This window comes from Stigmatopora nigra, chromosome 1 (assembly GCF_051989575.1).
Source record: "Stigmatopora nigra isolate UIUO_SnigA chromosome 1, RoL_Snig_1.1, whole genome shotgun sequence".
In the NCBI taxonomy this organism is placed as follows: Eukaryota; Metazoa; Chordata; class Actinopteri; order Syngnathiformes; family Syngnathidae; genus Stigmatopora; species Stigmatopora nigra.
In genome coordinates this window covers 11,139,220-11,166,166 of record NC_135508.1, presented here as the reverse complement: position 1 = coordinate 11,166,166, position 26,947 = coordinate 11,139,220, and the positions used below count along the sequence as shown (strand labels likewise).

Below are 26,947 nucleotides of genomic sequence, written 5' to 3'. Positions count from 1 at the left end.
ATATTGGTTGGCAAAACTACACTTGGGTGCAGTACCGCCATCTATCAACCGAAGTGTGTTATTGACACTATGTCCTAGTTTGGCATGTTCCTACGGGCTTGCGTGGGTTTTCTCCAGGTACTACAGTTTCACCAAACCATGCATGGTAGGCTGGTTGAACACCCCAAATTGCCTGGACAAATGTATTCTTTTTTCTTTAAAAAGAAAATGAAATACAAATGCTTGGCTGCCATAGTAACAATACACTAAAAAGTGTTGGAATTTTTGTTTACACTGTCTGTATTAACACAGCAAAAATAACTTAAATGTGACACAAAAAGAGAGAGCAAGGCAGACTCTAGTGCTTTTTGTTTGTTTGTTTTGAGTTTTATAGTCATATGCTTTTACACTCCTCAAAAAACAAACATTAGAAGTATTTCAACATATTTACCAGTGTTACAACAGCATGTAGTAGTATGTATTTTAGTCATACTAATACCACATTTTCTGTTCAGCACGATACCTTAATATAATAAGAAAAGCAATAAATAGGAATTCAAATTACAAAGAACCGCAGGAAAAGAATAGTGACACATTGATGAATTAAATCAATGACTGCCATTGACAGGTATAGACTCAAATTCATTTAAACTGGGAGGGTTAACACTGAATGAATGTATAATTGTGGAAAACGAATTTAAATCACACCGGAACGATAAAACCCACATAAGTGGATGCCTATTTTGTCAACAGTAATATTGCATCAAAGCGAACATTTGAACTTATTGGAAGCAACACTAGAGCTAAGTTCATGCAACATAACATTTCAAATAAGCACAAATTAAAATTTCAAGTATAGCAATAAATGACCTTTTCAATTTAGCACAACTTAACATTTCAAGTTCTAATTATTCAGAACAACCAAACTAGATCATTCAAATTAGCTCAACTCGTTTTATCAAGCTAAGAGTGACAAATACTCAAAATAACGTGGTATTGAGGAAACAAAGTTAGCAAAAGTCATTTGAAAAAAAGGGGAAGTGATCGCATAGCATATTACAACATGAAAAATCCTGTACAATAATGATGGTGAAAGCGTTCACCAAGTGGACAAATAAATAACTAATAAATCATTGGAAGCAGGTTATTAAAATGGGGAGAATATAGTACTAGTACTATAATGGTTAGACTTTACTCTTTTTGATGCTCATCAACAGCAGCTCTCAACTCCATTTCCATCTTGAACAGTTGAGCTTGGACTTTTTGCAGTTCGGCAGCTTCGGGTGTCTGTATCAGGGAAAACAGTGGGGTTTGTTTTAGGGGGCGGTGGGTGTATAATCCAAAACTCTCCAGCATCTCAATTATTACACGTGCACGTATGCAGCGAGTTCATTTCAGTAGTGTGCGTAAATAGTTCAATTGAGAATGTGCATGTGTGTGAGAGAGAGAGAGAGATCTTCAACTACTTTCCTATGGAAATAGTATGATAGTTTGGAAAAAACCAACCTCCAACTGTGTCATGAGATCCTTTATGACATTCTTGAGCTCTTCAACTTGTGCCTGGTTTGTCAACAGCATTGTCTGCAGTTCCTGAGTGGCCATTTTGCTTTTAGAGTCAGAGTCGTTGGCTTGAACCAGGTCCTCTTCTAGCTGTTTAATCTTTGCACAGAGAACCTGTAAAATGTATTCCTACAATTTAATGCGGAAAAGCTGGCAGACACAACTTTATTGAATGCACTTGAAAGTATGCCAAGGTGCTTAAAAAGTATTATAAAAGCCATTTGAGCTACAATGGATTTGGAGGAAAGGGCTTTATATTTATAAAAGGTAGGCTAATACCGAACACTAGGTTTAATAGCCTGCAGCTATTGCTTTGGTTTTTCAGGGATATTATTTAAAAAATAGAAAAAACAATCACACTGTACATGTAAAATGCAGTTTTGAGGACACTCACTTTTACTTCCTCCTCAGATTGACGAAGTTGAATAAGGTGCTGGTTGTCACCGACCAAAGTTTGCTCAGATCCTGTTGGGGTGTCCTCTAGTGTTTGTTGCAGAATGGCACACATGTTTTTTACTCTTTGTAGCTGACACTCAGCTTGTGACTTCAGTTGCTGCAATTCTTGATGCTGAGCAACCCGCTCATCGATGATGCCCTGCCGGAGTTCAGAAATAAGCTTTCCTTTACAAATGTCACTTGAGAGTAACATTCCCAACAATTCACTCATATGTGCCATCGGGGCTTTGCTGTTTGTCAGGGCAAAGACATGCTCTCGGCAAACAATTAGCTGGGATTTGTTACAAAACTATCAAAACAACAGAGAATATTTATGATGAACAGTCTCAAACAAAGAGATTTTGGACAATTGTGCCTCAGCCCCCAACTTAGTTTCAGTGCTGGTTCAGTTGCAAAATGCTCTCTGATTAAAAAAAAAATACAAATAATGACTAGAAACAAAGAACATACCTGCAAAAACTTGTTTCTCTTTTCCTCCACTCCAGATCTCCAAACAGACTCATCCTGAAAAAGCTTGTCCAGTCTACTCATAACCAACGGAACCCTGTTCAACTCTTGTTGAACTTGCGTTGAGAACCTCGCCCTTTCGTGGACTTCAGTTGAAAGTTCATCACGGTAAGAATCCAAGCTTGCCCAAAGGTATCTCAAAGTGTTTTCCATTTTCTTTAAAACAAATCAATAATATTTTGAAATTTTAAAAAGGATCAAACATCGAGATATTATGTGACAAAATGTGTGTTTTGCCACCATTTTGCTTTGATGTGGGCATAAAATGCCAAAAATGTTCTCTCCACCAACAAACAAGAAAAGAAAGGTTTCCTGTTTAAGTGTATAGTAGTTCCAATACAGAGGCCTGAAATGCAATGGTTACCTGCACATACAGCTGTCTTCTTTTAAGGAGTTCATTCAGTCTGTGACCCTGGCCTGGATCAGCGTCCAAGTCTTGAACAGAGCAGCTGATCGCCTGTGATCTGCATCGCAATAAATCCTGCAAACGACCCTCTTCAAAGATGGCGACGTCGTTCTCCACTAACTTCTGAAAAGTCATCTTCTGTAGCCTTGCCCATTGTGGAAGGATACGCTGGAGAAGAAATGTACAGAGCATTGTGAATACTAGCCTTTACCGTTCAAAAGGATTGAACATTAACTCGTGTTAGACTAATTGGAATTTCAAAGCAGAAAGGTCAATATATCAGCATGATTGGATTTCCATCCTCATCATCAATGCCACTAAAACAGTTGATTAAGAATGACTGAGGACATAAAAATAAAAGTTTTGTTGCTTACAATAATATGAAAAAGTGGCCGCAAATTCCGGGGTCCAAACCCAATGACAATGCTGTGGGCTTTTAGTGTGGCGTGCGGAAAAGGGTCCGATTCATTCAAGAAACATTCCATTGTCAGCATTTTATCTTTGGTCATGGGATGAGCAGAGGAACATGTATCTATAAATTGCTCAAATCTTGCAAATAAATCCTGTAAAAGAACACATTTAATTAAGGAATGTCAGATAAAGGGGGTGAAGAAATGTAAAAGCAAAGAAATCATTTAAAAACCTACGATACCACTCAAATGAAATCATTAGTTGAAATGTGTCGTTGAAAAACCTCATGTTTAATAGTTGAAAACTATGTTCAATAGTCTAAAAATCAAAATAGACAGTCAAATGTTTCGCCATTTTAGTTTTAAGGAGTTTTGATTAAAAAAAAACATAAAAATAAGGAATAACACAAGAATAGATTTTATTTGGGTGAAATAATTTACCTCAAGCTGCGTGTCCTCCAGTGTTTGTTGCAGAATGGCACGAACGGTTTTTACTCTTTGTAGTTGACACTCTGCTTTTGACTTCAGTTGCTGCAATTCCTGACGCTGAGCAACCCGCTCATCGAGCATGCCCTGCAGGAATTAAGAAATAAGCTTTCCTTCACATAGGTCATTTAACAGTAACATTCCCAAAAATTCACTCATATGTGCCATCGGGGGTTTGCTGTTTGTCAGGGCAAAGACATGCTCTCGGCAAACAATTAGCTGGGATTTGTTACATGACTATCAAAACAACAGAATATTTATGATGAAGTCTAAAAAAAAAATAGAGATTTTGGACAATTGTGCCTCAGCCCCCAACTTAGCTTCAGTGCTAGTTCAGTTGCAAAATGCTCTCTAATTAAAAAAAAAAATACAAATAATGACTAGAAACAAAGAACATACCCGCAAAAACTTGATTCTCCGTTCCTTCACCCCAGATCTCCAAACAGACTCAGCCCGAAAAAGGCTATCCAGTCCACTCATAACTAACGGAACCTTGTTCAACTCTTCTTGAACTTGCGCTGAGAACCTCTCCCTTTCTTTGACTTCAGCTTTAAGTTCTTCACGGTAAGAATCCAAGCCTGCCCAAAGGCACCTCAAAGTGTTTTCCATTTTCTATAAAACAAATCAATATTTTGACATTTTAAAGGATCAAACATGAAGATTAGTTGTTGGGATATTATTTGTGACAATGTGCGTTTTGCCACCATTTTGCTTTGGGCACAAAACGCCAAAAATCATTCTCTCCACCAACAAACAAGGAAGGAAAGGTTTCTCACTCAAGTGTATAGATACAATATAGAGGCCTAAAATGCAATGGTTACCTGCACATACACCTGTCTTTTTGTAAGGAGTTCACTCAGACTGTGACCCTGGCCTGGGTCAGCTTCCAAGTCTTGAACAGAGCAGCTGAGCGCCTGTGAGCTGCCTCGCAACAAATCCAGCCAACGACCCTTCTCAAAGATGGAGAAGTCGTCCTCCACTAACTTCTGAAAAGCCCCCTTATGGATCCTTGCCCATCCTAGAAGGGTACCCTGGAAAAGTAATGTACAGAGCAATGTGAGTAGTGTTCCCTCGCTTATCGCGGTTAATGGGGACCGGGACCCCCGCAATAAGTGCATTTCCGCGAAGTAGGGGTGCCCCTTCAAAAATGCTTAAAGAAACCTCTAACACCTGCACAAAAGCACCACCAAGCAAAAACACCATAGTAGTCCGTATGGAGAATATTCTGCAGTTTTTTTGCACGTAAGAAACACCGTTATTGGGAGTTGTGAACATTGTTTTTTATGGGCGGTGAAGATGCGCCTGTAAACAGCCATGTCGTCATCAATGCGATTCCTGAACTATCACCATGTTATTGACCATTTCTTTGATGCAATTACTAATTCTTATTGAATATTTTGTTTCCACCTCTTGTAAAATGATGTAATTTATAATTTTAACTTAATATCTTTACATTTTTTATTTATTTTTTCTTGAAAAAAATCCGCGAAGCTCCGAGTCCGCGACAGCTGAAGCGCGAAGTAGCGAGGCAACACTGTACTAGCCTCTAATGTTCAAATGGATTGAATATTTACTCGTGTTAGACTAATTGGAATTTCAAAGCAGAAAGGTCAATATATCAGCATGATTGGATTTCCATCATCATCATCATCGATGCCACTAAAACAGTTGATTAAGAATGACTGAGGACATAAAATGAAAGACGATTGTTGCTTACAATATAATGAGAAAGTAGCGTCAAATTCTGGGGTCCAAACCCAATGACCATGCCGTGGGCTTTTAGTGTGGCCTGTGGAAAGGCGTCCGATTCATTCAGGAAACATTCCTTTGTCAGGATTTTATCTCTGATTATGGGATGATCAGAGGAACATGTATGTATAAAGTGCTCAAATCTTCCAAATATCTCCTGTAAAAGAACACATTTAATTAAAAGGCATGTCAGATAGTGTGAAGAAATGTAAAAGCAAAGAGAAATCATTTAAAAAACGTATAATACCCCTCACAAATGAAATCATCAGTTGAAATGTGTGGTTGGAAAGAAAACCTATTATGTTTCATAGTCAAACTATTTTCAATAATCTAAAAATTAAAATATACAGTAAAATATTTTGACATTTTATTTTTGAGGAGTTTCTATTTACTTGGGTAAAATCATTTACCTGGAGCTGCAAAGATGACATTTCCAGCCCTGATGATGCAGTCACATTTGGCAATTTCTGGACACAATTTAAATTATTTTCATCTAGTGAAGATGTAAAGGCCTTTGCTTCAATAAGCCCCTGAAATGTGAACAAGAATATAGGAAAAAAGAAACCATGAATGTTAAGGAGTGCAGAATGAACTTTAGTGAATTTTAGTAGACATGACCAAATAATAATGAACAATTATTAGGATAGGCCCTCATTAATTCATGAAATAAAACTAGACAAATAACAAACCTCTGATGTTTTGGCCTCAGCTTGAACCTTTGCATGCCTCTCTTCTATTTTTAGTTCTTCCAGTTGTTGCACCTAAATCAATTAGTATTTGTGAGAGATAATCATCCACAGTAGCTGAACGATTTCCTCATACTAAGGCATCAAAATATAGTTTTAACTAGTTGACAGAACTTGTGGTTGCTTTTCCGGATAAAATTTGGCATTGGTTCATTTACCAAAACTTATCCATTTCCCATTAGACGTAATGCATTAAAAAGTAAAAAAAAATAAGACTTACTTCTTGCTGTAGTTGAGTCTCTTTCTCATTCGTGTGCTCTTGAGTCGAACCCATCTGTAATCGGGGAAAAACCAAATGAGTAAATCAATTTGTTATTGATAATAGACACTCATTCATTATTGGAATGAAACAAATGAACCATCTATAGCTCTCAAAATAGTTTCCACAAAAATTGGTCTTCGCTTACAATTAAAACATGAATTGACGACACAATTATACCACACTTACCACATCCTGGAGTTCTGATTTGAGATGTTCTTTCTCAATTACGAGTTCTTCTATCTTTTTTTGTAACTGAGCTCGCTCCTCGCTGAGAGTGCTCATACTGCAAGTCAGCTGTTCCAAAGTGGAATTCTTCTCAGATAATTGAACATTTTCAACATGGTCAAGTTTTTCTTTTAATGTTATCACCTGTAAGGAAGGAAATTGTTATGGTTCTCCCTAACATAATCCTAAAACAAAATTTGCCATAGTGCATGGAATTTCTATTTTTGAAAACTATACACAATGAGATTACATTCACCAAGTTTAAAGTGACACCCTGCTTCTTGCCCGCAAGAGAAAATATTAACTGTCCTTGAGCCACTATTTAAAGAAGTCTTCATGTTTGAAAGATCCCTTACCATCTCGATTTTATCCTCCAGTTGTGCATTGAGCTCACTCTTTTCTTGGCTCAGTTCCTCCAAATTGTCAAGGATCTTATCTTTCTCTTCACCGAGAGATGTCATTTTGCCCCGCAACTTTTGGATCTCTTCCATGGAGGCTCTATGTTCTGTTAGTTTTTCCATAGCAAACCTCTCTTTTTCTTCTTTCACAGCCTCAAGTTCCATTCTCAAAAATTGTATCTGTTTAAAAGAGGGGAATTTAATAGGGAGCAACAATAGATGAATAAATCTACCAGTGTGACAATTTATCTTTAACTTACATCTTGGTTTAAATGCAACTCCTTCTCTTCACTGACTTTGGCCATTTCACAGCTCTTGTTTTTCAGCTCTCGAATTTCACTTTGAAGAGAATCTAGCAAGATTTTAGAATCTTCAACCTTAACGAGAGTAAAAAATTAACTGTAGAATTCTATTTTCCAGAAGAAAAGATTTCAATAGTGATGTTAATGTTATTGTTATTACATACCTCATTTTGCAACTGAGTTTTTATTTCTTGACCTGTGCTTTCAACATCATTATTTCTCAGAATTTGCTCTTGAAGCTGAATTTCCAGAGAATGTAGAAGGTTTTCATTCCCTGCAGCCTTAAAAATAAGAAATTAATAGTTCAGTTACATAGAGTGAAAAAGAAATCCATTATACTAAAATCATTTTTCATGATCTGTGGCATGAACAGGAGCAAACCTAAAAAAAAAAATACCTTATCAATAAACTGCTGCAGCTCTGCCTCTAATTGTTTTTTCTCCTCACAAGCCGTTTGTAGGGTAGCTTCCAATTGCTCACACTTAAATGTCTGTGGTGGGGGAAAATTGGCATGCTTACATTGTCTTCCAATTTACAAGAAATATAACATACCTGATTTTGCAGCCGAGCTTGATACTCTTGATCTGTGCTTTCAACATCTTTATTTCTCTGAACCTGCTCTAGAAGCTGATTTTCCAGAGAATGCAGAAGGTTTTCATTCTCAGCAGCCTTAAAAAAAGATATTACTAGATCAGTTACATAGAGTGAAAAAGAAATCCATTATACTTAAATCATTTTTCATGATCTGTAGCATGAACAGGAGCAAACCTGAAAAAAAATACCTTATCAATAAACTGTTGCAGCTCTGCCTCTAGTTGTTTTTTCTCCTCACAAGCCGTTTGTAGGGTAGCTTCCAATTGCTCACACTTAAGTGTCTGTGGTGGGGGAAAAACAAAACTGAAAATGACAATTTGCTATACTTTCAACCTTCAACTGTACACAAATTATGTTGTACAGAACAAAATCCGCAGCCAAACAACATTTCTACTGTATTGAAACTACTACATAAAAAAGAATACAGCACATTTAAATACAGGTAGAATCAGTAATGACTCTAGAAATCTGTACATTACAAACATGTTTTATATAATATTGTTTGTTGTTGAAAAAAGTAATGTGTGCTAGTCTTCTTCCAATTTAAGAGAAATATAACATACCTGATTTTGCAGCTGGGCTTGATACTCTTGCTCTGTGCTTTCAATATCATTATTTCTCTGAACTTGCTCTTGAAGCTGAGTTTCCAGAGAATGTAGAAGGTTTTCATTCTCTGCAGCCTTAAAAAATATATTACTAGTTCAGTTACATGGAGTGAAAAAGAAATCCATTATACTAAAATCATTTCTCATGATTTGTAGCATGAACAGGAGCAAACCTAAAAAAATACCTTATCAATAAACTGCTGCAGCTCTGCCTCTAGTTGTTTTTTCTCCTCACAAGCCGTTTGTAGGGTGGCTTCCAATTGCTCACACTTAAGTGTCTGTGGTGGGGGAAAATGGCAGTCATTAGGGTAAGGAAAAAAAATCACAGGGAGAAACAAAACTGAAAATGACAATTTGCTATACCTTCAAGTGTACACAAATTACGTTGTACAGAACAAAATCCACAGCAAAATACAACATTTCTACTGTATTAAAACTACTACATAAAAAAGAATACGGCACATTTAAATACAGGTAGAATCAGTAATGACTCGAGAAATCTGTACATTACAAACATTTTATATAATATTGTTTGTTGTTGAAAAAAGTAATGTGTGCTAGTTGTCTTACAATTTACAAGAAATATAACATACCTGATTTTGCAGCTGGGCTTGATACTCTTGATCTGTGCTTTCAACATCATTATTTATAAAAGGTAGGCTAATACCGAACACTAGGTTTAATAGCCTGCAGCTATTGCTTTGGTTTTTCAGGGATATTATTTAAAAAAATATAAAAACAAACACACTGTACATGTAAAATTCAGTTTTGAGGACACTCACTTTTACTTCCTCCTCAGATTGACGAAGTTGAATAAGGTGCTGGTTGTCACCGACCAAAGTTTGCTCAGATCCTGTTGGGGTGTCCTCTAGTGTTTGTTGCAGAATGGCACACATGTTTTTTACTCTTTGTAGCTGACACTCAGCTTGTGACTTCAGTTGCTGCAATTCTTGATGCTGAGCAACCCGCTCATCGATGATGCCCTGCCGGAGTTCAGAAATAAGCTTTCCTTTACAAATGTCACTTGAGAGTAACATTCCCAACAATTCACTCATATGTGCCATCGGGGCTTTGCTGTTTGTCAGGGCAAAGACATGCTCTCGGCAAACAATTAGCTGGGATTTGTTACAAAACTATCAAAACAACAGAGAATATTTATGATGAACAGTCTCAAACAAAGAGATTTTGGACAATTGTGCCTCAGCCCCCAACTTAGTTTCAGTGCTGGTTCAGTTGCAAAATGCTCTCTGATTAAAAAAAAAATACAAATAATGACTAGAAACAAAGAACATACCTGCAAAAACTTGTTTCTCTTTTCCTCCACTCCAGATCTCCAAACAGACTCATCCTGAAAAAGCTTGTCCAGTCTACTCATAACCAACGGAACCCTGTTCAACTCTTGTTGAACTTGCGTTGAGAACCTCGCCCTTTCGTGGACTTCAGTTGAAAGTTCATCACGGTAAGAATCCAAGCTTGCCCAAAGGTATCTCAAAGTGTTTTCCATTTTCTTTAAAACAAATCAATAATATTTTGAAATTTTAAAAAGGATCAAACATCGAGATATTATGTGACAAAATGTGTGTTTTGCCACCATTTTGCTTTGATGTGGGCATAAAATGCCAAAAATGTTCTCTCCACCAACAAACAAGAAAAGAAAGGTTTCCTGTTTAAGTGTATAGTAGTTCCAATACAGAGGCCTGAAATGCAATGGTTACCTGCACATACAGCTGTCTTCTTTTAAGGAGTTCATTCAGTCTGTGACCCTGGCCTGGATCAGCGTCCAAGTCTTGAACAGAGCAGCTGATCGCCTGTGATCTGCATCGCAATAAATCCTGCAAACGACCCTCTTCAAAGATGGCGACGTCGTTCTCCACTAACTTCTGAAAAGTCATCTTCTGTAGCCTTGCCCATTGTGGAAGGATACGCTGGAGAAGAAATGTACAGAGCATTGTGAATACTAGCCTTTACCGTTCAAAAGGATTGAACATTAACTCGTGTTAGACTAATTGGAATTTCAAAGCAGAAAGGTCAATATATCAGCATGATTGGATTTCCATCCTCATCATCAATGCCACTAAAACAGTTGATTAAGAATGACTGAGGACATAAAAATAAAAGTTTTGTTGCTTACAATAATATGAAAAAGTGGCCGCAAATTCCGGGGTCCAAACCCAATGACAATGCTGTGGGCTTTTAGTGTGGCGTGCGGAAAAGGGTCCGATTCATTCAAGAAACATTCCATTGTCAGCATTTTATCTTTGGTCATGGGATGAGCAGAGGAACATGTATCTATAAATTGCTCAAATCTTGCAAATAAATCCTGTAAAAGAACACATTTAATTAAGGAATGTCAGATAAAGGGGGTGAAGAAATGTAAAAGCAAAGAAATCATTTAAAAACCTACGATACCACTCAAATGAAATCATTAGTTGAAATGTGTCGTTGAAAAACCTCATGTTTAATAGTTGAAAACTATGTTCAATAGTCTAAAAATCAAAATAGACAGTCAAATGTTTCGCCATTTTAGTTTTAAGGAGTTTTGATTAAAAAAAAACATAAAAATAAGGAATAACACAAGAATAGATTTTATTTGGGTGAAATAATTTACCTCAAGCTGCGTGTCCTCCAGTGTTTGTTGCAGAATGGCACGAACGGTTTTTACTCTTTGTAGTTGACACTCTGCTTTTGACTTCAGTTGCTGCAATTCCTGACGCTGAGCAACCCGCTCATCGAGCATGCCCTGCAGGAATTAAGAAATAAGCTTTCCTTCACATAGGTCATTTAACAGTAACATTCCCAAAAATTCACTCATATGTGCCATCGGGGGTTTGCTGTTTGTCAGGGCAAAGACATGCTCTCGGCAAACAATTAGCTGGGATTTGTTACATGACTATCAAAACAACAGAATATTTATGATGAAGTCTAAAAAAAAAATAGAGATTTTGGACAATTGTGCCTCAGCCCCCAACTTAGCTTCAGTGCTAGTTCAGTTGCAAAATGCTCTCTAATTAAAAAAAAAAATACAAATAATGACTAGAAACAAAGAACATACCCGCAAAAACTTGATTCTCCGTTCCTTCACCCCAGATCTCCAAACAGACTCAGCCCGAAAAAGGCTATCCAGTCCACTCATAACTAACGGAACCTTGTTCAACTCTTCTTGAACTTGCGCTGAGAACCTCTCCCTTTCTTTGACTTCAGCTTTAAGTTCTTCACGGTAAGAATCCAAGCCTGCCCAAAGGCACCTCAAAGTGTTTTCCATTTTCTATAAAACAAATCAATATTTTGACATTTTAAAGGATCAAACATGAAGATTAGTTGTTGGGATATTATTTGTGACAATGTGCGTTTTGCCACCATTTTGCTTTGGGCACAAAACGCCAAAAATCATTCTCTCCACCAACAAACAAGGAAGGAAAGGTTTCTCACTCAAGTGTATAGATACAATATAGAGGCCTAAAATGCAATGGTTACCTGCACATACACCTGTCTTTTTGTAAGGAGTTCACTCAGACTGTGACCCTGGCCTGGGTCAGCTTCCAAGTCTTGAACAGAGCAGCTGAGCGCCTGTGAGCTGCCTCGCAACAAATCCAGCCAACGACCCTTCTCAAAGATGGAGAAGTCGTCCTCCACTAACTTCTGAAAAGCCCCCTTATGGATCCTTGCCCATCCTAGAAGGGTACCCTGGAAAAGTAATGTACAGAGCAATGTGAGTAGTGTTCCCTCGCTTATCGCGGTTAATGGGGACCGGGACCCCCGCAATAAGTGCATTTCCGCGAAGTAGGGGTGCCCCTTCAAAAATGCTTAAAGAAACCTCTAACACCTGCACAAAAGCACCACCAAGCAAAAACACCATAGTAGTCCGTATGGAGAATATTCTGCAGTTTTTTTGCACGTAAGAAACACCGTTATTGGGAGTTGTGAACATTGTTTTTTATGGGCGGTGAAGATGCGCCTGTAAACAGCCATGTCGTCATCAATGCGATTCCTGAACTATCACCATGTTATTGACCATTTCTTTGATGCAATTACTAATTCTTATTGAATATTTTGTTTCCACCTCTTGTAAAATGATGTAATTTATAATTTTAACTTAATATCTTTACATTTTTTATTTATTTTTTCTTGAAAAAAATCCGCGAAGCTCCGAGTCCGCGACAGCTGAAGCGCGAAGTAGCGAGGCAACACTGTACTAGCCTCTAATGTTCAAATGGATTGAATATTTACTCGTGTTAGACTAATTGGAATTTCAAAGCAGAAAGGTCAATATATCAGCATGATTGGATTTCCATCATCATCATCATCGATGCCACTAAAACAGTTGATTAAGAATGACTGAGGACATAAAATGAAAGACGATTGTTGCTTACAATATAATGAGAAAGTAGCGTCAAATTCTGGGGTCCAAACCCAATGACCATGCCGTGGGCTTTTAGTGTGGCCTGTGGAAAGGCGTCCGATTCATTCAGGAAACATTCCTTTGTCAGGATTTTATCTCTGATTATGGGATGATCAGAGGAACATGTATGTATAAAGTGCTCAAATCTTCCAAATATCTCCTGTAAAAGAACACATTTAATTAAAAGGCATGTCAGATAGAGGGTGAAGAAATGTAAAAGCAAAGAGAAATCATTTAAAAAACGTATAATACCCCTCACAAATGAAATCATCAGTTGAAATGTGTGGTTGGAAAGAAAACCTATTATGTTTCATAGTCAAACTATTTTCAATAATCTAAAAATTAAAATATACAGTAAAATATTTTGACATTTTATTTTTGAGGAGTTTCTATTTACTTGGGTAAAATCATTTACCTGGAGCTGCAAAGATGACATTTCCAGCCCTGATGATGCAGTCACATTTGGCAATTTCTGGACACAATTTAAATTATTTTCATCTAGTGAAGATGTAAAGGCCTTTGCTTCAATAAGCCCCTGAAATGTGAACAAGAATATAGGAAAAAAGAAACCATGAATGTTAAGGAGTGCAGAATGAACTTTAGTGAATTTTAGTAGACATGACCAAGTAATAATGAACAATTATTAGGATAGGCCCTCATTAATTCATGAAATAAAACTAGACAAATAACAAACCTCTGATGTTTTGGCCTCAGCTTGAACCTTTGCATGCCTCTCTTCTATTTTTAGTTCTTCCAGTTGTTGCACCTAAATCAATTAGTATTTGTGAGAGATAATCATCCACAGTAGCTGAACGATTTCCTCATACTAAGGCATCAAAATATAGTTTTAACTAGTTGACAGAACTTGTGGTTGCTTTTCCGGATAAAATTTGGCATTGGTTCATTTACCAAAACTTATCCATTTCCCATTAGACGTAATGCATTAAAAAGTAAAAAAAAATAAGACTTACTTCTTGCTGTAGTTGAGTCTCTTTCTCATTCGTGTGCTCTTGAGTCGAACCCATCTGTAATCGGGGAAAAACCAAATGAGTAAATCAATTTGTTATTGATAATAGACACTCATTCATTATTGGAATGAAACAAATGAACCATCTATAGCTCTCAAAATAGTTTCCACAAAAATTGGTCTTCGCTTACAATTAAAACATGAATTGACGACACAATTATACCACACTTACCACATCCTGGAGTTCTGATTTGAGATGTTCTTTCTCAATTACGAGTTCTTCTATCTTTTTTTGTAACTGAGCTCGCTCCTCGCTGAGAGTGCTCATACTGCAAGTCAGCTGTTCCAAAGTGGAATTCTTCTCAGATAATTGAACATTTTCAACATGGTCAAGTTTTTCTTTTAATGTTATCACCTGTAAGGAAGGAAATTGTTATGGTTCTCCCTAACATAATCCTAAAACAAAATTTGCCATAGTGCATGGAATTTCTATTTTTGAAAACTATACACAATGAGATTACATTCACCAAGTTTAAAGTGACACCCTGCTTCTTGCCCGCAAGAGAAAATATTAACTGTCCTTGAGCCACTATTTAAAGAAGTCTTCATGTTTGAAAGATCCCTTACCATCTCGATTTTATCCTCCAGTTGTGCATTGAGCTCACTCTTTTCTTGGCTCAGTTCCTCCAAATTGTCAAGGATCTTATCTTTCTCTTCACCGAGAGATGTCATTTTGCCCCGCAACTTTTGGATCTCTTCCATGGAGGCTCTATGTTCTGTTAGTTTTTCCATAGCAAACCTCTCTTTTTCTTCTTTCACAGCCTCAAGTTCCATTCTCAAAAATTGTATCTGTTTAAAAGAGGGGAATTTAATAGGGAGCAACAATAGATGAATAAATCTACCAGTGTGACAATTTATCTTTAACTTACATCTTGGTTTAAATGCAACTCCTTCTCTTCACTGACTTTGGCCATTTCACAGCTCTTGTTTTTCAGCTCTCGAATTTCACTTTGAAGAGAATCTAGCAAGATTTTAGAATCTTCAACCTTAACGAGAGTAAAAAATTAACTGTAGAATTCTATTTTCCAGAAGAAAAGATTTCAATAGTGATGTTAATGTTATTGTTATTACATACCTCATTTTGCAACTGAGTTTTTATTTCTTGACCTGTGCTTTCAACATCATTATTTCTCAGAATTTGCTCTTGAAGCTGAATTTCCAGAGAATGTAGAAGGTTTTCATTCCCTGCAGCCTTAAAAATAAGAAATTAATAGTTCAGTTACATAGAGTGAAAAAGAAATCCATTATACTAAAATCATTTTTCATGATCTGTGGCATGAACAGGAGCAAACCTAAAAAAAAAAATACCTTATCAATAAACTGCTGCAGCTCTGCCTCTAATTGTTTTTTCTCCTCACAAGCCGTTTGTAGGGTAGCTTCCAATTGCTCACACTTAAATGTCTGTGGTGGGGGAAAATTGGCATGCTTACATTGTCTTCCAATTTACAAGAAATATAACATACCTGATTTTGCAGCCGAGCTTGATACTCTTGATCTGTGCTTTCAACATCTTTATTTCTCTGAACCTGCTCTAGAAGCTGATTTTCCAGAGAATGCAGAAGGTTTTCATTCTCAGCAGCCTTAAAAAAAGATATTACTAGATCAGTTACATAGAGTGAAAAAGAAATCCATTATACTTAAATCATTTTTCATGATCTGTAGCATGAACAGGAGCAAACCTGAAAAAAAATACCTTATCAATAAACTGTTGCAGCTCTGCCTCTAGTTGTTTTTTCTCCTCACAAGCCGTTTGTAGGGTAGCTTCCAATTGCTCACACTTAAGTGTCTGTGGTGGGGGAAAAACAAAACTGAAAATGACAATTTGCTATACTTTCAACCTTCAACTGTACACAAATTATGTTGTACAGAACAAAATCCGCAGCCAAACAACATTTCTACTGTATTGAAACTACTACATAAAAAAGAATACAGCACATTTAAATACAGGTAGAATCAGTAATGACTCTAGAAATCTGTACATTACAAACATGTTTTATATAATATTGTTTGTTGTTGAAAAAAGTAATGTGTGCTAGTCTTCTTCCAATTTAAGAGAAATATAACATACCTGATTTTGCAGCTGGGCTTGATACTCTTGCTCTGTGCTTTCAATATCATTATTTCTCTGAACTTGCTCTTGAAGCTGAGTTTCCAGAGAATGTAGAAGGTTTTCATTCTCTGCAGCCTTAAAAAATATATTACTAGTTCAGTTACATGGAGTGAAAAAGAAATCCATTATACTAAAATCATTTCTCATGATTTGTAGCATGAACAGGAGCAAACCTAAAAAAATACCTTATCAATAAACTGCTGCAGCTCTGCCTCTAGTTGTTTTTTCTCCTCACAAGCCGTTTGTAGGGTGGCTTCCAATTGCTCACACTTAAGTGTCTGTGGTGGGGGAAAATGGCAGTCATTAGGGTAAGGAAAAAAAATCACAGGGAGAAACAAAACTGAAAATGACAATTTGCTATACCTTCAAGTGTACACAAATTACGTTGTACAGAACAAAATCCACAGCAAAATACAACATTTCTACTGTATTAAAACTACTACATAAAAAAGAATACGGCACATTTAAATACAGGTAGAATCAGTAATGACTCGAGAAATCTGTACATTACAAACATTTTATATAATATTGTTTGTTGTTGAAAAAAGTAATGTGTGCTAGTTGTCTTACAATTTACAAGAAATATAACATACCTGATTTTGCAGCTGGGCTTGATACTCTTGATCTGTGCTTTCAACATCATTATTTCTCAGAATTTGCTCTTGAAGCCGAGTTTCCAGAGAATGTAAAAGGTTTTCATTCTCTGCCGCCTTAAAAAAGATATTACTAGTTCAGTAACAGAGTGAAAAAAAACCATTATATATATACTAAAATCATTTTTCATGATCTGTAGCATGAACAGGAGCAAACCTTAAAAAATACCTTATCAATAAACTGCTGCAGCTCTGCCTCTAGTTGTTTTTTCTCCTCAAAAGCCATTTGTAGGCTAGCTTCCAATTGCTCACACTTAAATGTCTGTGGTGGGGGAAAATTGGCATGCTTACATTGTCTTCCAATTTACAAGAAATATAACATACCTGATTTTGCAGCCGAGCTTGATACTCTTGATCTGTGCTTTCAATATCATTATTTCTCTGAACTTGCTCTTGAAGCTGAGTTTCCAGAGAATGTAGAAGGTTTTCATTCTCTGCAGCCTTAAAAAATATATTACTAGTTCAGTTACATGGAGTGAAAAAGAAATCCATTATACTAAAATCATTTTTCATGATCTGTAGCATGAACAGGAGCAAACCTTAAAAAATACCTTATCAATAAACTGCTGCAGCTCTGCCTCTAGTTGTTTTTTCTCCTCACAAGCCGTTTGTAGGGTAGCTTCCAATTGCTCACACTTAAGTGTCTGTGGTGGGGGAAAATTGGCATGCTTACATTGTCTTCCAATTTACAAGAAATATAACATACCTGATTTTGCAGCTGAGCTTGATACTCATGATCTGGGCTTTCAATATCATTATTTCTCTGAACTTGCTCTTGAAGCTGAGTTTCCAGAGAACGTAGAAGGTCTTCATTCTCTGCAGCCTTAAAAAAAGATTACTAGTTCAGTTACATAGTGAAAAGGAAATCCATTATATGTATACTGAAATCATTTTTCATCATCTGTAGCATGAACAGGCTCAAACCTAAAAAATAAAATACCTTATCAACAAACTGCTGCAGCTCTGCCTCAAGTTGTTTTTTCTCCTCACAAGCCATTTGTAGGGTGGCTTCCAATTGCTCACACTTAAATGTCTGGGGTGGGGGAAAATTGGCATTAGGGTAAAAAAACTGAAAATGACAATTTGGTATACTTTCAACCTTCAACTGTAAACAAATTATGTTGTACAGAACAAAATCCCCAGCAAAATACCACATTGCTACTGTATTGAAACTACTATATAAAAAAAGAATACAGCACATTTAGATACAGGCAGAATCAGTAATGACTCGAGAAATCTGTGCTTTACAAACATGTATTATATAATATTGTTTGTTGGTGAAAAAAGTAATGTGTACTAGTTGTACCATGCTTACCGTGTCTTCCAATTTACAAGGAATATAACATACCTGATTTTGCAGCTGAGCTTGATACTCTTGATCTGGGCTTTCAACATCATTATTTCTCTGAACTTGCTCTTGAAGCCGAGTTTCCAGTGAATGTAGAAGGTTTTCATTCTCTGCAGCCTTAAAAATACGAAATTACTAGTTCAGTTACATAGAGTGAAAAAGAAATCCATTATACTAAAATCATTTCTCATGATCTGTAGCATGAACAGGAGCAAACCTAAAAAAATACCTTATCAATAAACTGCTGCAGCTCTGCCTCTAGTTGTTTCTTCTCCTCACAAGCCGTTTGTAGGGTAGCTTCCAATTGCTCACACTTAAGTGTCTGTGGTGGGGGAAAATTGGCATTAGGGTAAAAAAACTGAAAATGACAATTTGCTATACTTTCAACCTTCAATTGTACACAAATCACATTGTACAGAACAAAATCCCCAGCAAAATACTACGTTTTATTGTTGAAAAGTAATGTGTGCTAGTTGTACCATGCTTACCTTGTCTTCCAATTTACAAGAAATATAACATACCTGATTTTGCAGCTGTGCTCGATACTCTTGATCTGTGCTTTCAATATCATTATTTCTCAGAACTTGCTCTTGAAGCTGTGATCTGAGAGAATGCAGAAGGCTTTCATTCTCAGCAGCCTGAACAAAATAGAAGAACATTTTTAGTTGTTATATGGAGTGGGGAAAAAATGAATGCACGGTATTCATTTGCAGAAGAGATAAGCAGAATCTTCATTTACCTCAGCAACAAATTGTTGCAGCTCTACCTCAAGTTGTTTTTTCTGCTCACTGACCACTTGTAGAGTTTCCTCAAGCTGTTCACTCTAAAGTGGGAAAAACAAAGTGCGTGTTGCAATTATGGAAGAAGAAGAAAAACAATGCACATGGAAATAAATACTTTCTAAGACTGGACTTGGGTCATTAAAGAGAATCAATCATTAACTCTGAGTGTCGGTGACAATGGTGACCCCCAAACTGCACAGGAAGTTCAGAGACTGGGATTTAATTTAGGCAGACATGCTAACCAATCAGCACTGTGCTGTTCTGTAGTTTGAAAGCGACTTATTTAAATCTAGATGTAGCTTCTTGTTGCAGTGTACATGTAGGCTTTATAACAATAAAAATATCCTCCAAGCGTTCATTATGAAAATGAAGCCACAAGCACAGACAGTCTTCTTTTCCTTTGAGCTTTCATCGGGATTATAACTAAACATGTTGGCCACAAGGCAACAGTAACTTCATTTTTCATATGCATCGGCAACTTACTTGTGTTCTAAGTTCTTCAACATTCACCGTCGCTCCCACCAACTGTTTGACACGTTGTTTCAGAGCCGCTATTTCTCCAAGGGAGTTCCGGAGATCTTCCTGATTCTCAATCACCTGTTGTGATGCCAAATACATACAGAATGAGCTCAGACCATTACTCTGGAAAAACATAGCTTGTGGCCCAGAGATGAAAAGGTAAAGTGCAACAATAGTACAGAAGCTGACCATGTCTATATTTTCTTGCAGATCCATCTTGAGCTGGTCTCTCTCTGCAGTAATAGTCGTAATGGCCAACTCTAGCTTCTCTAACTCTTCTGCAGAAATCTGAACATAAGGCAATAAGATATTTTTTTCTCAATAAAATCTAAAGTATTAAGAAATGAAAAAAATGAAAAAATAAAAAATACCTTCTCAAGGTTGTTCAATTCATTTTGGTCCGCCTGAAGTGAACCGAGTTCTTCTAGCCGAGTACTCAAGAGTCCCTCGGCTTGTTGAGATGCCTCCAGCTCTTTTTTCAGCTTGGTCACTGTCATTTCCAGCTCCACGCTATCCATGATATCTTTACATGGAAAACATTCACTGTCAAAACCAGCTGCTGCAGTGTTGTGCTGGGTGACTTTGATAAAACCTACTTTTGGGGAGTTTGCCATCGCAAAGTGCAAATAGTTTGGCGTTTTCATTAAAAACAACATTAAGCTCTTTCTGGAGATCCGTCTGCATCTTCTTAAACTTTGATTTTTCAGTCTCGAGTTGTTTACGTAGGCTGTCGACTTCTGCTTTCATTTTTTCATCACTTGTAGTCAGGGTCATCTGAAACAGTGATGAAGACCATAAGATGAGATACCTAACAAGTCGATTTAAATATGAAAAAATATAAAATATAGAGGGTGAGGGACTCATTTTTAGATGAATTGGATAAAAAGATTTGAAAATGTATTCATTAGTTTCTATTAAAAAAAATTAAATGCTTCAATGCAACAAAATAAACCAAAAGTAAAAGATATTGGCAAAAGAAACAATAGTATATATATGTTTTGTAATAGGCAGCATAACTCAGAAACTAAGCAGAAGTAAAATTAGGAAAGCTAGGAGGACATGCTGTTGGTTTAGCGAGGGGAAAAAGTGTTAAGGAGAGAAAGCAACCAGAGGTGGCATTTTTTTTCCATTGTATCCTTTAATTTGCAGATAAAATTGCCTCCTCTTGAATTTTATACTCCTCTTGTTTAGCGTTTATTGACAAACCCAAAAGTTTTGGTGAAGTGAATGTCTTTTGCCTAATTAGTTACCTTCATCTCTTCCAGAGCAATATTTTCACTGCGTAGTAGCGCCCATTCTTTCTTGGTCTCTTTGCCAAAATGCTGCGCATCATCTAGAGAGTGACGAAGGTTTGCCACTTCTTCAACCAAGTCTTTACCACACTTAAAGGAAGCAAGAAGATAGTGCAATTAGTTCATCTGGTATCATATCTAACTGCTAGCCCAGAGCTATACATCCTAAAATTAAAAGATACAAAAGTTTGGATTAAAAATGTTCCCTCGTTTACCAATGGCTTATCTAGGCATCAACATTTGGGGAAAAAAAAGGCTGTATACCATATTCTGAAGATCATCGGCAACTTGTGTTTTATCTTTCAGCTCTTTGGAAACCATATCCACATTGTTCTTCAACAAAGAAAAAAATAGTAACAAATGCATTTGATGTTTAATTGCAATGCAATTAAATAATAATTGTATATGCATGCAAAAGGCAAAATGGAAATCAGAATTTATTCAACCCACCTTAAGTTCCAAGAATTGGAGCTCACGGGAGTCCATAAGATTTTTCAATAGGCTTATTTCATTTTGTAACTCGATCTGTAGGACCATAAAAATAAACGAAATGCCAACAAACGTTTAAAAAGAGGTACACTCGACTGTTTTCCAAGAATTGTAACATTTTAGCCATTTTCTGTTTGTAGTACATTTAAATTTTTGGGATATGACTGATCTTAAGATGAGCGAGACAAGAACAGACTGATGTTTTGCAGATCATTTAAAACGATTGTTAAGATACTGCCACCTGTAAAGGAAATGCAAAAGAACAGTCTAGTCGTCGTGTTTGACAACAGGGTTTTGTTCTTAATTACCTCACATTCTTTAGCACACATTTTCTCGAGGCAATGAAACTCCTCCAGTTCCAACTTTTCTTGCAGCTTTTGTGAAAGCCCAGTAGCCTCCTCCTCTTTTCTTATGGCATCTGTCCTGAGGACGTCTAGCTGCTGCAGGAGATACTCTCGCTCAGAAGCCAAAATCTCCTAAAAATACATTCAGAAGAAAGAGTCTTCAGAAGTTAATTCATGTATGTCATTTTGCTGGTACATTTAACGTTAACGGGGGGACGGACCTTTGGGTTAGGAGACACCCATTAAAAAAAAAAAAAAAAAAAACACCTGTTGAATTAATACTGTACCTTTTCCTCAGCTTCCGATTGGAGCTTGAGGTTTACTTCTGCTGCCTCTTGATTCATAGCCTCAATTTGATCCAAGGCTTTCCGTTTCTCCTGGTCCATACTTTGAAGTTGTAGTTCCAGTTCTGCCACCCTGTCGACAAACAGAACAATCCTAAATATATATACACTAAACTTACTCTTTTTTTTTTTTTAAAGTGAGGGCTTCTTACAAAAATCTAAATTAATTGAAATGAAGCACAAGATCACCAAATAAAAATTCATTCATTTAATGTCATATAAATGACATCACTCCTTCCACGCACGTACATACAGGTGATTGATGCCTTGCGCTTAAAAAAAAAAAAAAAAAAAAACATGACTATAAGTCAGCAGTAATAACAATACTATTTTAGGTATACTCCACCTGTTTTCGGAGCTACGCAATGTAACAAAGTCTTCACAAGATTTGGTGTCATCTGGCTCAGGCTCATCAGGAAATGTCCAGTTGGAAAAAAATTCACCTTCAATTGAAAGAGGTTACCCAATGCACAACATTAGTATTACAGGAGAAATTACCATGCAATAAGTATTGTAATGTGGCTTTTACAGCCACCTCGGTAGGATTCTTACCCTCAGTAATCTTCTCCATACTGGACGGATAAGCGTTTGTCCTCGGACAGATTGATTCGGAAAAGCTATCATATGGCAAATCAGTGCCAGGAATAGGTAACATGGGATGGCGCAGCATTTTTCCTCCCCATGTAACCCTGCGTTTGGGTACCTTTGAAACAGTATAGCATGGGTTGTTAGGACAATAACAAAATGTAAAAAAACTGAATGCCAATACTATCACGCTATTTTGAGCACTTGTTACCAGTTGTACTGAAGTCATGTTGTTGCTAGTGACCAGTAGCTCCGTAAGATTTCTTATTCTGTCCTCCTGTTCTAATTGAAGTTGCTGTTTTTCCTGGAGTATTTGAAAAAGCTCCTCTTTCTCTGTAGCTGTGGTTTGGGTTACAGAAGAAACCTGCAAAGTGGAAGTCACATTGGTCATGCATGTAAAAAGAATATTCAATAGAACCTGTTCAGATAAAAGAACTGCAGGGTTTCTTGCCTCTTGAAGCCGTTTTTTGAGGTCTACAATTTCATTACGATATCTTTTGAGCAGTGCACCGTCATCAGAAACCTCTGTGACATGTGGATCATTTTTCATTTTCTTTGCAGCGCTGGCAAACTGTACAAAAATAAAAAATTCTAAATCAAACAACAGTTAGCGTCAAGCAGAATGGTGCACGTCAATCCATAGAATAGACAAGATTTTTTTTTTTTTTAAGTGCTGGAACTCCTCTTGTAATGAAAGAAATATCCGTCTCAGTCAGAGAAATAGTAAATTGAGATTAGATATTGCTTTGGAGTTGCACTCAATTAAAAACAAAATGAACAAAATTCAATGACAAAATTTCATTGCCAGTATACACAAACACTCTTAGAATTTGACCTGTAAACAAAAAAATACATGAGAAACAGGGATATATTCCAACCTGTAGTGTGCCGAGTGTCTCATCGAGTGAGGCGGTTGTGATCATGCACAGGATGACCGTTTTAGCATTTCCGCCCAGGGAGTTCTGAAGAATTCGTGTTAATTTACTGTCTCTGTAGTTAATGAAATTCCTGGAAAGAAAATGTTAATATTAGAACATTTAATCAAATACACTTTACACAAAATACAAGCAGGGGGGGGTTGGGGATGGCACAATTAAATTGGAATTTCACGCAAGGTCACCTTCAAAAGTGTCTGTAACTACAGTGAAGCAGCAATAACAAATGACAAATTTGCATGGCAGATGCCGATATTTTACATACCTTTGGCTTTCTTCGCTTAGTTTCTTTATAACTTGTCCGAGTGTGAAAAGGCTGCTATTGATATTGCAGCCTTCTTTCAAGCGGGCACCTTAAAAAAGTCATTTTAAAGTGAATATTTTTATACTTAAGTTCACAAGTCATTAAAGCAAATGAGACTTCAATTATAGATGAAAAGTGTACTTTACCTTCAGCCCTAGTTTGGCTCGTTCTCTCTGATCCAGCCAGGTCAACTAAATTCTGAGAAGGACATAAAAAAAAAAAAAAAGTTATTTCTTCGATCCGTATCACGTGATCAGAATTTAAGCCAAATTATGTCATTTTCACAGGATATATACAATTTACTAGTTAATTATTTACCAAATGGGAAACAATGATGGCTCCATCTGCATTTTCACCAGACGCCAGGTCAGTTCTTTCACGGCTCTCTAGGATCTAAAGCACAGGTGTGTATTTGTTGTTGATGAAATGATTAGTATCATGGATGGGGATCGGTTGTCCATAGGACTGAAGAACAATAATTTTCATCAAAACAAATGCAATATAAGAATCAAAACCAAATTTAGAACATTTTGTCAGAGGGGTTTTTGTCTTTTCTTAAAAATTTAACATCACCGATTAGATAATGATAACCCAAGTACAAAACTTGCAAAAACCATTGTATGAGTGGTTAAGCTGCAGTGGTGTCAAACATACGGCCCGCGGGCCGGATCCGGCCCGTCTGGTGGTTTGGTACGGCCCGGGGAAGAAAGCTGCATTGTATATAAAAAAAGAATTTTCTTTTAAATTTGTAGTTCTTGTATTATCCGCTTGGGGGGGCATTGTTTTAGTACGTGCAGACAAAATGAATTGACATTTATGTTCTTATGTTATTCTCTTGTTCATAACATAAAAGGAAAATTCTGTTAATAAACATTTTGATAATTTACTCATTATTTGCACTAATTATTAGTATTAGTGACTAATACAAAGGAAAAAAAGTGGGCTTATTGTATGTTCTATGTAATTTTGCAATGAGTTTACTGGTCCGGCCCGCTTGATCTCAAATCAAGCTGTATTTGGCCCGCAGACCAAAGGGGGTTTGACACCCCTGGTTTTAGGCAAAGGAGAAACACCAATTGAGGGATCAAGAGACTGTTGCAAAGAGGATACAGTCAAATCAAATGGTTATAAATGTAAATGGATATTAAAGTCCTTACCATTCGAAAAATGGCATGTGAGCGGCTACTGCGGTGATTCATTTTTGTACTTCCATAATGACGGTTTTCTGCAGGGTCAAACACACAGTGAATGCAAATTCTATTAGACCAGCCAAGTCTTTGGGCTTACTTTCTCCTTTACGGATCCACGCCAGAGCTTGTGCAGGACTGGTAACAAGTTCTTCAGTCAGGTCAGCCACATAGATGTTTTTCTACACACAGTAAATAAAAACATAAAAAATAAAATAAAAAGTACGGTGAATGACCACAATTCAAAATGATTAAAAAAAAGCTTTTAAGGTTGCTGCTTCTATTGAGCAAGTAAATAACTTAATACAATTCTGCAAATCTCTTCTAAAACAAGATGCACAATAAAAAAAACAAAGTCGGGTGATGAAGATGTCACTATGTTGTGTTAAAAAAACAGAATAAAAGTGGTTCAGAAAAATGATTAAAAGCGAACTTACATTGATAGTTTCTCTGACTTCAAGAGGTTTCCTTTTCCAGCTGTCAACAAGCAGATCAGTCACAGTTTCATTGTATATTTCCATGTAAGAAACCCTGAGAAGAAACTCCTTCTTCGGACACTAGAGAACAAAATGGAAAACCTCAGAAATAAATTATTGAGTACTCCATATCACATATTAACATGATCAGAAAGCAAAGACCCTAATTGACCTTTTTAATGGTTCTGAAGACATCATCAACAGCCAGTGGTATAATTCCAGGATTCATATCACTCCCCATCATTGTGAAAGTCTTGCCAGAGGCTGTTTGGCCGTAGGCAAATATAGTGCCTATTTTAAGCCAAGAGAGGAAAATTCAGAAATGCACGGGATAAGGTTAGATTCTATTACAAACCATTGTATCCTTCAACAGTTGAAACGACCAATGGCTTTGCAATATCCTGGTATAGTTGATTAGTTGTTCCTTCTGCTGTAAAAACTCTGTCTGTTGAAAAAACAAAAGTGTACAATTAATTTTGCTATGCTTGGTTGTACTGATCCATAACAATGATTAGCAGGAATGCATACCAAAAGCAAAACTCTTTGTCGACGTCCTATCATCAAGCTGACGTACTATGTTCTCTTTGGCTTCCCAAAAGACCTCCACTGGCTCTGATGAATCACTTTCTTCTCTGCAAGACAAAAATGCTCAATCATGGCCTGGTAATGCAAATGAGGGTGAACTTGTGCAATTAGTAATTGAGGTTTTTGTTACACATTACATATTGGTCTCCATTTGGGGTATAATGAAACGAGGCGGAGCAATACATTCATTGCTTAATAATAACAATATATTTGATTTATAATACAATTTCCATTCTCTCACCAGAACTTGCGTAAGGGCGTTTTATTTAATTTTCAATATATCCCTCTGATTCAAACCATTTTGCCGCATTCTGGAAAATCCTGCATTTGTATTGGTAAACTACCGCATGTTATCTTCTCCCGTTGCAGTGTAGTAAAACACGGCATTCATCGTAGATGAAAGGGTTTAAAGCAAAACTCCCCATTTGTTGCTAAATCAAATTGGACTGTGTCGTAAATATTAACTGAAAATGATGCACCCAACTTTAGTCCAGTCTGTTAAACATGCCGTGCCAAATTTTAAGAAAAGAAAACTTACCTTTCAATAAAAGGACGCACTCGAACACAGACTTTCACAGCGGATTCCTCAGCCATCGGATCGCTTGAAAGTCAACAACTATAAATTGAAAATTTCCCCGAATATCGCCACACTTGAACAAAACGCATTCAAAAATTCAAATTTCTTCTTCGGATACTTTTTTCTCTGCGCCTTTATATTGGTTGGCAAAACTACACTTGGGTGCAATACCGCCATCTATCAACCGAAGTGTGTTATTGACACTATGTCTTAGTTTAGCATGTTCCTATGGGCTTGCGTGGGTTTTCTCCAGGTACTACAGTTTCACCAAACCATGCATGGTATGCTGGTTGAACACCCCAAATT

At 36.8% G+C, this 26,947-nt stretch overlaps 1 protein-coding gene across 2 annotated transcripts; it reads right to left on the bottom strand.

Annotated features, from left to right (window-relative positions):
* Positions 1-341: 341 nt before the first annotated feature.
* Positions 342-26,735, bottom strand: LOC144195581 (uncharacterized). Of its 2 annotated transcripts, none has more exons than XM_077715315.1 (76): positions 26,603-26,735; positions 26,008-26,111; positions 25,835-25,924; positions 25,652-25,770; positions 25,441-25,560; positions 25,104-25,185; positions 24,974-25,041; positions 24,135-24,209; positions 23,963-24,014; positions 23,778-23,865; positions 23,456-23,585; positions 23,029-23,148; positions 22,789-22,941; positions 22,545-22,695; positions 22,339-22,435; positions 21,936-22,065; positions 21,613-21,780; positions 21,266-21,340; positions 21,080-21,148; positions 20,774-20,905; positions 20,120-20,297; positions 19,895-20,046; positions 19,713-19,811; positions 19,488-19,601; positions 18,962-19,045; positions 18,744-18,860; positions 18,452-18,544; positions 18,223-18,339; positions 17,815-17,907; positions 17,581-17,697; positions 17,426-17,518; positions 17,199-17,315; positions 17,044-17,136; positions 16,815-16,931; positions 16,407-16,499; positions 16,180-16,296; positions 15,805-15,897; positions 15,575-15,691; positions 15,420-15,512; positions 15,187-15,303; positions 14,981-15,097; positions 14,679-14,900; positions 14,284-14,466; positions 14,056-14,109; positions 13,779-13,850; positions 13,500-13,619; positions 13,056-13,244; positions 12,160-12,369; positions 11,738-11,950; positions 11,294-11,425; positions 10,817-11,005; positions 10,401-10,610; positions 9,980-10,192; positions 9,468-9,668; positions 8,871-8,963; positions 8,644-8,760; positions 8,269-8,361; positions 8,039-8,155; positions 7,884-7,976; positions 7,651-7,767; positions 7,445-7,561; positions 7,143-7,364; positions 6,748-6,930; positions 6,520-6,573; positions 6,243-6,314; positions 5,964-6,083; positions 5,522-5,710; positions 4,626-4,835; positions 4,204-4,416; positions 3,760-3,891; positions 3,283-3,471; positions 2,867-3,076; positions 2,446-2,658; positions 1,934-2,134; positions 1,486-1,653; positions 342-1,266 (listed from the first exon to the last, which is right to left on the bottom strand). In XM_077715315.1, exons 1-76 carry the CDS (start codon positions 26,656-26,658, stop codon positions 1,171-1,173), a joined length of 9,837 nt encoding a protein of 3,278 aa, XP_077571441.1. In that variant the 5' UTR covers positions 26,659-26,735; the 3' UTR covers positions 342-1,170. The 2 variants fall into 2 exon arrangements, with proteins under 2 accessions (XP_077571441.1, XP_077571450.1); XM_077715324.1 differs by having other exon boundaries at positions 19,515-19,601.
* Between the last annotated feature and the right edge of the window lie 212 nt (positions 26,736-26,947).

What these genes read in the sequence shown, in the direction of transcription:
- LOC144195581 (XM_077715315.1), bottom strand. Translation starts at nt 26,658, where the DNA reads ATGGCTGAGGAATCCGCTGTGAAAGTCTGTGTTCGAGTGCGTCCTTTT. An exon ending in AAGCCCAGCTGCAAAATCAG is followed by an intron (nt 16,500 to 16,814) that starts GTATGTTATATT and finishes CCCCCACCACAG; the next exon opens with ACACTTAAGTGTGAGCAATT. An exon ending in AATCTGAGGAGGAAGTAAAA is followed by an intron (nt 1,654 to 1,933) that starts GTGAGTGTCCTC and finishes TACATTTTACAG; the next exon opens with GTTCTCTGTGCAAAGATTAA.